The sequence below is a fragment of the Pagrus major genome, chromosome 14, assembly GCF_040436345.1.
Source record: "Pagrus major chromosome 14, Pma_NU_1.0".
NCBI lineage: Eukaryota > Metazoa > Chordata > Actinopteri > Spariformes > Sparidae > Pagrus > Pagrus major.
Genome location: NC_133228.1, coordinates 946,416 through 959,155, shown reverse-complemented (window position 1 = coordinate 959,155; position 12,740 = coordinate 946,416). Strand labels below are relative to the sequence as shown.

The window sequence follows — 12,740 nt, the reverse complement described above, 5'->3', positions numbered from 1 at the left end:
AATAATAATAAACTTAAATTATATAGCACCTTTGAAAACAGAGTTTACAAAGTGCTTTGACAAACAAGCAAAACCAAGAAATTTAGGAAGACAGTATTACAGAATAAATGCTCGACAGTCAAGCCAAACACAAGGACGCCTCGACCAAGGTGAAGTTAAAACAAGAAGGCAGAAAAGAAAATGTAAAAACTCAAAAAGTCAATGTAATAATTACAAGTAAAAACAATAAAAGTGATAAAACAGGCATAATCACAGAAAAAGAAAGAGAAAAAAAGTCATGCAAATAAAGAGATAAAAGAATGAAGTCAATAAAGGGCACTAAGAAGATAAGACAATGAGAAGACGGCATCACATCAGAGGAATTATTAAGAACAGATAAAGATTATGGGCAGTAAAAAGAATGAAGGATAATAAATAGAATAAACATAAATAAATAAAAGCAGTAAGACAAGGACGGTAAGAAAAAGACATCACATAAGAGGAATTAAAACAAAAAAATAGACTTAAGAGCAGTAAAAGGAATAACAAGATAGAAAGATGAAAATTCAGTTTAAAAAGGGTGACTTGACATAAAAGCAAGTCTATAAAAGTGGGTTTTAAGAAGTGATTTAAAAAAAGTTATCCTTATCTCCTCAGGCAGGTCGTTCCAAAGTCGAGGGGGCCCTTTGAGCCTCAACTTTGGAACGACCAGAAGGGCCCAACACGAGGATCTAAGGCTGCGTATAGGCCCATATGGAGTCAGCATTTCTACTATGCAACTTGGGGCAAGACCCAAACAAGCTTTGAAAGTAATCAGCAAATCAATTCTAAAATGGACAGGGAACCAGTGAAGAGAAGCTAGGATAGGAGTGATGTGATGTCGTCTGTTAAAACCAGTAAGAAGCCGAGCTGCTGCATTCTGGATGAGTAGGAGGCAGAACAGAGCCTTTTGGTTGATGATCGACAGGAGGGAGTTGTTGTAGTCCAGTTGAGAAAACATCAGTGCATGAAAAAGTTTTCCCAGGTTGGAGTGTGACAGTATTGCTTTGATTTTGGAGATGGTTCTTAAATGCATAATGCAGGACTGGACAACTTCTCTGATGTGTGGTCCGAATGAAAGATCTGAATCAAACAGGACACCTAGATTTCCGGCAGTAGGCTTTATATTTGCAGGTAAGGGACCAAGGGTACTTTCAATGACACTGATGTTTGGGTGTGGGGAGTTGAAAAGTATGATTTCTGATTTAGAGTTATTCAATTGTAGAAAATGTCATCCAACATGTAATATCACAGACAGTTAAAAACAGCAGCTAGGCTTTTTGGGACCAGGTCTCAGTGGAAGGTATCTCTGAGTGTACCAATGAAAAGAAACATTATGATGTTGGAAGACATGGCCAAAAGGGAGTACATAGATCAAAAACAAAATTGGACCTAAAAATGGAACCTTGTGTTAGACCACAGGTAAGATGTAATATGTAAAACTAGAGAATGGACTCTAAACAAAGCATACTGTACTCACTTGTATTTCAAACAAGCAAGACAAGCAAAACGAATCCACACAGTAAAGAGATTGATAATAAACTTTAATTTCAAGTTAAGATGGATGTTGTGGAACATAGAAAACACACATTTCAGTATAAACATATGCATTCCAATGGAGTTTAACATGTTTAGACCAGCTAGGGGAGCCTGTGGATGAGTATCTCAGCAGCAAAGCTTAATATGCATTACTCAGTGAAGCCAATGGAGAACAGTGAATCTACACTTCACACAGGTGCTGTGGAAAATGAAAAGTCTCTCAGCTCCTTGATTCTCTCCACTCCAAGTCTGCTGAGTTGTGATCACAAGTGTTGACTCTTAACCTGGCTTTGAGGAAGGACTTGCCTTCAGTACCACAGGTGTTAGTGGATGATGGGATTCAGGATGGTGGAGAGGAAAAGCAGTTTACTAATAGATGGAGCCAATTGGACCTATATGCAAAATTACAAAACACTACTTTATGTGTGTTTGTGAGAGAGGGGGTCACTTAGCCTGTAGCATATGTTAATCCTTTGCCCGGAAACAATCCATTGAGGCTTGAGATCACCCTCTCCACAACCCAGACACTTCAATTCACTTAGCAGCTCATAACATGTCTGACTGAAAAAAGGACATTATTCCTCACTCACTGAGCAGCAATGTGCTGGTGGCTGAAAGATAGAGAAAGGTGACTACCATTTTGTTTAGTAGTATTGCTGTAATATAAAGTCCAGCCACCACTAGCAGCGCTGAGCAGCACTAGCTGGGCTTAATTAAGTATGCTTGAAAAATTTCATTTCAAAGCCTATGGTTGCAGATCAGCCTTTGTAAAATTGTAGTAAAAAAAAAATATATTGCATGAGAGAGTTCTTGAATGAGTGCAAAAGAGTTGTTGAAATAAATGTTGTGCACAAATGATCAACAGAGAGATTACATGAAGTCTGTGGAAAAAAGTGCTTTCAGCCGTAAAAACAGGACGATGAGTTTTTGTCTCTGCTGTTGGGGAACTTGACCATTGATTTGCCATGCCATTTGTAAAACTACATTTTCTTTAACGGTGACTATCTTGGATGTCTCATGCATTCTCATGAGTTTTTACACATTTGCAGAAGGTCATAAAGAGTCACAGGCCTTGAAATTACAGGCAAACATCATTTCACAAGCTTAGAATTGTACTGACCTATATTTGAGTCCATACACCTCAGCTGGTGAGTGTAAAAGAGATCCTGCATTGTTACTTACCACTCTGACTATGTATTCCCACTTTACAAGTCTCCAAGAAGTTTGCCTACCACTTAGTGCATTCATATTTTAAACTATTTCAGCAACAGATTTAATGAGCTGCTCAGTGACTAAAATGTTAAGAGTTTCAAAGATAGTTATCCAGGATCAGGGCGAGTGGCCACTGTGTTTTAAACAGCCACAAACCCTACAAGAGTTTTATTGGTTGGGTTTTGATGGATAGTTTGTGTTCCATGATGATCTAAATGCTTCATGAAAAGGGGTTTTAACCCTGAAAAAAGCAAGTACAGATTTGTAAGGGACACATTAAATACTTTTAAGTACAACATGAAAATGATTGTGGTCAATGTATTAAACATCAGCACAATATATTGTGCCGATAACTATCAGCAGCTTTAATAAAGAAAAAAAGAGTCCCGGCCTTCAAAAACTGCAAGTAAAATTTTACAACATACCCATCATGATTAAGTAAATGATGCTGAGTAAGTTGGAGTGCATCCTCAGTCTCAGAAGTATGTATTAACACCTGGGTAAATGATAAACAAGTCAAACCCACATCCACAAATAAACTTGACAATGCTTATTAACAATATTTGAAGAAATTCATAATTTTTGTTAAATCTTATATTGAGTTCTTTTTGTCATTTTATTATTTTATCTCTTAACATGAACCGCACAAGATAAATTCACGAGGATAGATGTCTAGAAAATGTTTAGCACGAGCGCACGGACTTGTGGGATTTTTTTTTTTCTTTTTTAGAATCTTTTTTAAGTTCAATTATTAATGGCCTGCTTAAAGGCACTGCCACGATACAGGGGGTGGGGGAAAAGCTACTGTCCATCACTCGCACAAGACAGTCCATTCTAGTGTCTAGTATACAGGTGTGTGTGTGTGTGTGTTAGTGGGTGGGGCTGCTATAGGTAAATCTCATAGAAATCGTCCAGTTCCTCGTGAAACAAGTCCCATTCATCCTCTGAATCCGTCACCTCGTCATCGGTTCCTGCAGCGAGCAGCATGAGGAGCATCTCACTCAACTCAAACGTCACCATCTCCTCGTCCTCGTTGTCAAAGGAGTCGGTGCTTTCTCGTTCGTCAAAGATGTCCCACAGCGGTGTTCGCCTCGAGTTCTGGTGGGAAAAGGGAAAAAGTTTATTTTAAGTTTATTTTCAAACAAGAATGTTAGTGGGGACAATAACTTTATCAGATGCAGCAGTCAGGCAAAAGAATGAAATTGACTTGACTTTCCGTCTCAAAACGAGGCCCCAGTATCTCAGAATTGTGACAAAAAGGTCCCATATTACACTCATTTTCAGGTTCATAGGCATATTTTGGTTTCTACTAGAAAATATTAACATGCTTTAATGTTCAAAAAACGAATTATTTTTGCTCACACTGTCCTCCATTTGAACACTCTGTTTAAGCGCCTGTCTCTTTAAGGCCCCTTTCCCGAAAAGCCAAGTGTGCGCTGACTGGTCAGCCTCACAGGCCTGAGCCACCACTGCCACCAGTGTTTTGCAAACCATTGCTGTGCTGGGGTGAGGCTGATGGCAGTGACTGTAGTTTTGACATCACAATCTTGCAAAGTCCCGACAGCTCAATTAAAAGGCACAGTTTCTGAATATGGGCTGTGTACATTTCTCTACTGTGAGACATTCACATTACTGATATAGCACCTAGACATGCGCTATAATTCCAAAAATACTGGAAATTTCACTTTCTACATATGCTACGTTTAAAAAGTCAAAACTAACATACCTCATAGTTTTGACTTGGTATCCCATTTCAACTTATAAAGCTTTCTGACTGAATACCTCATAATGCTGAATTTCAGCTTTTTACTAGATTTTTAGATCAAAGATTTTTACTTACTTTCGCAGCATTTTCAGTGACTATCTGATACATTTGATAATCTTGTAATCTCAAAGTATCTCACAGTGTTGACCAATGAAATCAAAACTTTTAATCCATATTTCAAAAACACAACAGCACACAGTACATAGTTGGAATTCATTAGATATAATTACGCAGTGTTCTAAGCAGACCAGATGGCATACAGCAAATGACCGAATGATGATTTTAAGCGTTTTCTATCAGATTTGACAGGCGATTCTATACATGCAGTTATGTCCTGGTGTTAAGTTATGGCTCTCTCGAAATAACTGCCTGTGGGTGTTGCCAAGATGGCTGCCGAGTGGCAAGACTTCCCTATAAGGACTTTGACGTGGGTGCTCTGATTGATCAGGCACCAATTGTTATCAGCCTGCGTTGTCAAGAGTTTGATCGGTGGTCTTCATAAAGCCAAATCAGAAAAAAGCATGTGACAGTTTCTCTATGTACCACTAAAATGGCACACACACACTACAGGACTCTGCTGCTCAATTGGGGGGGACACAACACCGTTTGCTCCAAGCCCTGCAGCATGAGAGCTAAGAGCTAACAGAGCTAACAGAGCTAACAGCTGACTGAGCGAGTATCGAGCTGACGGAGCTATTAGCTTACAGCTGACGGAGCTAAGCACACACAGCTGACCGTTTCTGTTCAGAGGAACATGATGAACTGCAGTTTAATGTGACAACACAATACATTAATGCATTGAGATACTTCAGCTGAGTACAATTTGTAGGTAAATGTACTTTGACTTTGGAGTTACAGACACTTTACTTTAAGATTGATCAAATGTACACAGATGGAACCAGACACAAGCAGTGACCCGGTGGTAAACTAGTGGCTTCAAGGCACAAAGGCCTCAGTAAAAAAGACAGACACAGAATTTTCCCAAATTCTGTGTCAAGTTACAAGTCAAATTGTAACTTTGACAAACTTGTCAAATTACAAGTAATGTACTAGAGAGTGTGAACTGTTACCCGGTTCCTGCTGTTGGATCCAGCCTGTCTTCGCTGAGGTTGAGCCTCCTCCAGTCGTCCATCAGGAAAAGCGTGCTTGTAGAAGCAATTTGAGCCGAAAGGGCACGTTCCACGGCCCTCATCAAAGTATCGACATGGTTTACTCCTGAAGAAGACAACAACAACAAAAAAGAATACACGAGTTAGGATGTCTCAGTAATTCAGGAGACAAAACACACCAGAGGCAAAAAGTAACACTAATCGATCTTTGGGTGTCTGCACTGGACAGTTTTTTCAGTTTTACATCCCCACTACTTTGACCCACTCGTGCAGATTCAGAAACCAACTCCTGTAATAATTCTGATCACAACCACTCTCAATATTAAGCTTTTTCAGTTCTGAAGAAGCTTCTTCTGAACTGAAGAAGCCTCTTGGATGAGAGGTGAAATGTCTGAAATAAGTCCAGTTGCCTACGATATAGGACTTAGATTTTTGAATAGAAAGCTGTTGAGGGTAATTCTATCTGCTACACCCCAGTGGGAAAATAAAGGATTTTTAATTGCTGATACTCATCTGTTTAATAAGCCAGATTTAGCAGAGCAGATTTAAAATAGGCCAGACTGAAAAGAAGCCTCATTAAAAAGGAATAATTTGTAGAATATGGCCAGAATTTGAAGGTAGCTCCAAAATCATAAAGAGCAGTATATAACCAGAGTAACCAACAACTGTTGCTCTTAACTAGCTACCATTAGCTAATTAGCTCAGATAGCCTTGGCCTAGAGTTTGTCTGGAACAGCACCATGGGTGACAAGGCCCAGTTAAGCTACATTTGGCAACCTGAGTAAAGCTGAAGAGGCTATTGCCTCTTGCCGGTACAAAGTGGTACTGCAAGAAAGTCAGCATGTTTAGCTGTTAGCATGCTAAATTCAGGAGACATCTTTGCAACACAGTACACAGAGGTCTTTCACATAACGTCAATGCTGCTGTTTCTTCACACTCGCTTTTTTAATGTATGAAAATAAAATTCTAGCCACATCCTACAAATTGCTCCTTTAAATGCCTTTAAATCGATAAGGAGAATCAGCTAAAGCCTAAACTAAAAGGTGCAGAAAAACTGTTTCTCTGGTTTGTTGTTTCCCAAAGTAGATACAAACCAGTTATACTTTTAGTGTTTTAGGTTAGTGTAGTGAGTGTACAGATTTGTAGCCTCTATAGCTCCTCAGTATGAGAGATGGTCTGTGTACCCCATGCCGTCCTTGTATTTCTGGATGAGTTTCTGCTTGTCGTCCTTATCTTCCACCCAGTACTCGCTTGGGATGACAAAGTTGGATGTAATTCGACACTCTGGGCAAGACCTTCAAAGAAAAAATAGAGGTGGTGCAATGAGTCCGACAGTGCAGCCAGTAACAGTAGTCTTTGGTGATGTGATCACTGTGGCCGGTTCCAGTACCATCCTGGCCATACCACAACCTGTTAAAAAACACTCAGTCTATTTGAAATTCAATGCTACTTTGCAAAAGGATGCCAGAAAGTGTTGTCATAAATATCCATGTAGGATAAATACGTGGATCAAATAAGGGTCAATAAGTTGTGAAAAGATATTTACAAATATTTCAAAGCTAGGGGTTTTGTAAATTTGTGGGAAAAAAAACTTTTGGGAATGTATAGAAAAGACATGCTGAAGAAAAGTAGGAGATATTAGGAACGAAGGAAACTAATTTTGTACTTACTCTGTAACTTAAATGCAAATTGTGAATTTCTGTGTCACTTGATTGTCACGTGATTTAATTGGATAATTGGAACACAAAATAAGTTTTTCCTCAAAGTCTTTATCTTCCTGTAGCGACAAAAAACAAAGCAGTCGCTGAGAGGATAAGCGTAGGGTGTTTGCTGCTTGGCTGACACGCTGTACTAACAAAATATTCACTGAGATCAAAATGCGTTTAAGGATTTTATTAAAGAAGAAAAAATAACTTATTATATCGTGCTTAAAGTATAGAAAAATCAATCACAGCGATCATAAGCAAAAAACAGCGGTCAACGAAAAATACGGCCTCCCAGTCACTCACCCTCTCTCTTTGTTACCTTACCGCCATGCAGTGCACAGGTGAATATATTAATTAAATGTTACCGCCCATATTCCCGTGACCCAGTTACTGTGATATCAAAAATAAACAACAACAAAAAAGAACAAAATATAACAACCAACAAACCCAAATATAAACTACAAAATCTACACCTTCGTGGCTCCTACACACCAGCCCCTAATTATTGAGCTATCACCCAATAATTATCCGAATTACACACAATAGGAGTCATGAAATAATTAAAAATAAACAGTTCACATTTCTTGTCTTCTTCCTTCCTCCCAAGCCTGTGAAAAAAGTCATCAGTCAATAGGGCCAGAGGTTGCCCTGTAGTGATCTGTGATCTCCACAGTCACTGTCAGTCAAAGTGTCAAAGTTAAAGTCAGAGGTCGAAGCAGAGATCATGGCATCAATCTGTACCAGCCGCTCCATATCCAGCATCGGCCTCCTGTAGCAGACAGACCTTGGTTATAGGCTGGTCCAGGCAGCTACTCTTTGTTTTGATGCGCACCTGACGCACAAAGCCTCTTCTGTCCGGAAAGGTTTGTAGGACTCGTCCTATGACCCAGGAGTTACGAGGTGCTGTGTTGTCCACTATAAGCACCAGATCTCCAGGAACAAGGTTGCGCTTCGCTCCAGACCATCTCTGCCGCTCCTGCAATTGGGGTAAGTACTCCTTCACCCATCTCTTCCAGAACAGGTCTGACATGTACTGAACCTGCTTCCATCGCCTGCGAGCGTACATGTCAGCCTCCTGGAAGACTCCTGGTGGCAAAGATGGTGAAGCCTTCAAAAGCAGCAGGTGATTAGGCATCAATGCTTCCAGGTCATGAGGATCCATGGAAGCTTTTGTAATCGGTCGACCATTGATAATGGCTTCCACTTCACAGAGAACTGTGTGAAGGCCTTCTTCATCCAAACACTGCACGTTCAAGGTGGAGTTGAGGACTTTACGGACTGATCAAATTAATCTCTCCCAAGAACCTCCATGATGGGAACCAGCTGGGGGGTTAAAAGTCCATTTTATCCCTTTCTGAAGGAGGACATCATTAATCTGTGCCTGATTCCACTGCTTAATGGATGTTTTCAATTCACATTCTGCTCCTTTGAAATTTGTCCCATTATCGGAGCGCAGTTCCCGTACTTGGCCACGTCTCGCTATAAAGCATTTATGAAGGCGTCCGTGTCGAGTGAAGGTGCCACTTCAATGTGGATTGCTCTTATGGCCATGCAGGTAAAGATGACCCCATACCTCTTCACAACACTCCTTCTGCTCCTCACCTCGAAAGGTCCAAAATAGTCCACTCCAACCCGAGTAAACGGAGGTTCATCTGGCATAATCCTTTCAGAAGGTAAGTCTGCCATCTGCTGAGACACTGGCTGAGCATTCAATCGTCGACAGGTCACACACTTTGACAAAACACTCCTTATAGCTGTACTAGCTCCCGTGATCCAGTATCTCTCACGCAGCTTGGATAACATGTGGTTCCGCCCACTATGTCCCACCTCTTGATGAATGTGTCTCAGAAGAAGGGTTGAGATATATAACTCTTTTGCCAGTATTATGGGATGTTTAGCTTCCACTGGCATAGATGACCTGCTGAGCCAACCACCAACTCTCAAAACACCATCCTCCATAAGTGGGCAGAGTGTGTGGATGTGACTATTGCCTTTGACGCTTTTGCCTTTTTCCAGCATGGAGAATTCCTCTGGAAACCTCTTCCTTTGGCTGTACTTGATGATCTCCAGCTCGGATTTCTGCAGATCCTCCAGTGATAGACAACCTGAAGCCATATTTCTCTTGAATGTTTCCATATCCTTCTTCAATGAACATCGTCGTTGTTCCACATCCAAGCCAGACTGTGCAAGAGCCGTGTTCAATTGTCTCCTCTTCTGACTGAGAGATGAGAGCCAAGTTTTAAATCTCAAGATCCAAGCTACAGACTCTCAATTGGATCCAAGAGCTGTAGTGGTGGATCATGCGAGTCACTGCATCAGCCTCCTCACTGGCCTGTACAGCATTCACTCATCTGCTGGAAGTTGATGAATATCCTCCGGATTGACAGGCCACTCGTTCTCAGGTTGAAGGAGAAAACGAGGCCCTGACACCCATGTTGTATTCTTAAGAAATGCAGCGACTTTCACACCCCTGGAAGCAACATCAGCTGGATTATTTGCAGTCTCAACATACCTCCACTGAAAGGGTTGTGAAGCCTTGTGAATTTCTGTGACTCGGTTGGCAACAAAGACTCTAAACCTGGAAGTCTCATTCCTGATGTATTTGAGCACGGAAGTACTGTCAGTCCAAAACACAGAGTCCTGAAGATGCATGTGCAGCTCTCTCCTCCACAAGACATCCATGCGACTGGCCATGGTGGCTGCAATGAGCTCCATTTGGGGAATGGTAACAAGTTTCAATGGCGCCACTCTAGCCTTTCCCATGACAAAGGCACTGTGCACCTGTGAGTGTGCATTTCGTGACAGCAGGTAAGTCACTGCTCGATAGCCATCTTCGCTTGCGTCACAGAAGTGATGTAATTGTGCTGTAGTCACTTCTCCAAAGTCCAGTGGTTTCAGACACCTCATGATGTTATATTTCTCCAAATGGCAAAGTTCATCCAGCCAATTTGTCCACTCCTGAGCCACGGTCTGAGGTATGAGATCATCCCAGCCAAGTGTTCTCCTGCACAGATCTCTTAAGATCTTCTTTGCGGACAAGACGACAGGACTCACGATACCAAGAGGATCGTAGATGGAGCCAACCGTAGAGAGGATTCCTCTCCTGGTGAGTGGTCTGTCCTTAACAACAATCTTGAACTTGAAAATATCGGACTGAATGCACCACTCCACACCAAGCACTCTCTCCACAGGTACCAAATCCTGGTCCATGGTCAATCTTTTCATGTCTTTAGCTCTGTGCTCTTCAGGTATTACAGCTAGAACATCACGCCTGTTGCTTATCCACTTCGTGAGTTGGAACCCACCTTTAGCACAGATCGCGACAAGCTCATGATAAAGAGACACAGCTTTCTCCTCTGAAGACACAGACACAGACAGTCATCCACATAAAAGCAATGCAGGACCTTATTCACTGCTTCCTGGCTGAACTGTCCTTTGTTGTCCCCTGCACATTTCCTGAGGTCAAAATTGGCACAGCTGGGAGAGGACGTTGCCCCAAAGAGATGCACCATCATCCTGAAGTCCACAAGATCCTCACTTAAATCTCCAGCAGGCCACCAGAGGAACCTCAACAGATCAGCATCCTCTGGTGGTACTCTGACCTGGTGAAACATTGATTCCACGTCCGCTATAATCACAACTGGTTCTTTCCTGAACCTGCTCACCACTCCAATCAGCGATCTTGTAAGATCTGGACCCTGTAAGAGCTGAGCATTAAGTGATGTTCCTTGGAAACTCGCTCCACAGTCAAAAACAACTCTGATCTTCTTTTTTGTAGGATGGTAAACACCATGGTGCGGGATGTACCAGACCCTGCCATCACTACGTTCCAAATCCTCCTCAGGCACCCTTTCAGCATAGCCTTTGGCAACAAGATCATTCACGAAGGCCGTATAGTCAGCATGAAATGAGGAATCCTTCTGAAGCCTCTTCTTCAGCTGTAAGGCACGCTGCTCACCGATTTTCCTATTATTTGGCACGCTAATGTCCTTTTTCCTCAATGGCAAGTTGATCTGATAATGACCCTTAACCTGCTTTGCTGAACTTGTGACCAGCTCCATGAACTTCTGATCTTCTCTTGACATGCAAGGCTGTTCATCCATGCTGCATTTGGGGAAGTCTGTCTTAAACTGCTGCTGCCAAAGTTTGTCCAAATTCACAACCGAGACTCTGTTCACTGTTAACTTGGGCTGCTCCCCATCCACTACATCTTCACTGTCTCCTTTCAGTGGCCCATTAACAGTCCAGCCCAGCATTGTTCTGATTGCATAGGGTCCATTTCCAACACTGCAAATGACTTGCAAGGGTTCCAAGACTTTAGAAACATTTGTCCCAATCAACAGCTCGATACCTGCGTCAATCTCAGGCAAATGAACATGCTTTAAATGAGGCCATTTCTGAATATCACTCTGTTTTGGAATGTTTCCCTTGTGAACAGGCATGTATGCTTGTGTGTAAGCCTTAGGCAGCTCACAGAAATGCTCCTCAGTCAAACCAGCCACTTCCAGTCCAGGCACAATGTGGCTAGTCACCACTTTCTCTCGGCCCATTGTCCGTAGCAGAATATGGACTTTCTTTCCTGCAAGATCAAGCTTTTCCATTAAAGCCTCTGTACAGAATACTGCAGTACTTCCTGGGTCCAAAAAAGCATAGGTGGTGACAATTCTACTGCCCTTCTTGGACTTAACCTGCACTGGAACTATGGGAAGTTTGCAGTCGTGATCACCAGCCCCTGTAAGCCCACTTGACATCAGAGCGCTGTCCACTGAAACCTCAGATTTCCTTTCAGCCTGGTCGGAATCTTTGTCCCTTTCTCTCTGAGGAATGTGAAGAACAGTTGGATGTTTGAGACCACATTTTGAACAGGAAATCCGTTTTTTGCAAACCTTGCTGATGTGTCCAATACACAAACAGCCGAAACAGACACCATTTCCTCTCAAGAAACCTATCTTCTCTTTGTGTGCCTTCTTCCCCAACTGTGGACACAAATCCAATGCATGTCCTCCTCCACAGAAGATGCATGTCCTCCTTGCAGGCTCAACATGCTCCTTTCCTTTAGTTCCAGGCTGAATTCTGTTTATCACAGGGGCTACAGTGGTGGCGAAGCTGGTTCCTTTAATTCCTGAACGAGGTTGTGGATTAGGTTTGTTCATACCTCTACTACTCGTCAGTGATGGAGCATCCTGTATGTTTCCAAACAATGGGTCAGTTAGAATCTGCACTTGTCTCTCAATGAAGTTTGTGATGTCAATGAATGTAACTCTCTGGCCACGCCTTTCCTGCAGTTCACAGGCTGCAGATCGCCACTTGTCCCTGTATTTGTAGGGCAACTTTCTTATGATGTTTAACATGTTAGCTGGCATGTCCAGTTCATGCAAGTATTGCACTTCT

The 12,740-nt window shown here is 42.0% G+C and overlaps 1 protein-coding gene across 1 annotated transcript in view; it reads right to left on the bottom strand.

The window, feature by feature from the left end:
- Positions 1-1,545: 1,545 nt before the first annotated feature.
- mkrn1 (makorin, ring finger protein, 1) overlaps positions 1,546-12,740 on the bottom strand; it is a 28,678-nt gene continuing 17,483 nt past the window's right edge. Inside the window, exons 6-8 of the mRNA XM_073480497.1 lie at positions 6,828-6,938; positions 5,605-5,749; positions 1,546-3,867 (exon numbers count right to left, since the gene is read on the bottom strand). Coding sequence (XP_073336598.1) covers positions 3,655-3,867; positions 5,605-5,749; positions 6,828-6,938 — 469 coding nt within the window. The 3' untranslated portion in view covers positions 1,546-3,654. The remainder of the gene's footprint in view (positions 3,868-5,604; positions 5,750-6,827; positions 6,939-12,740) is intronic.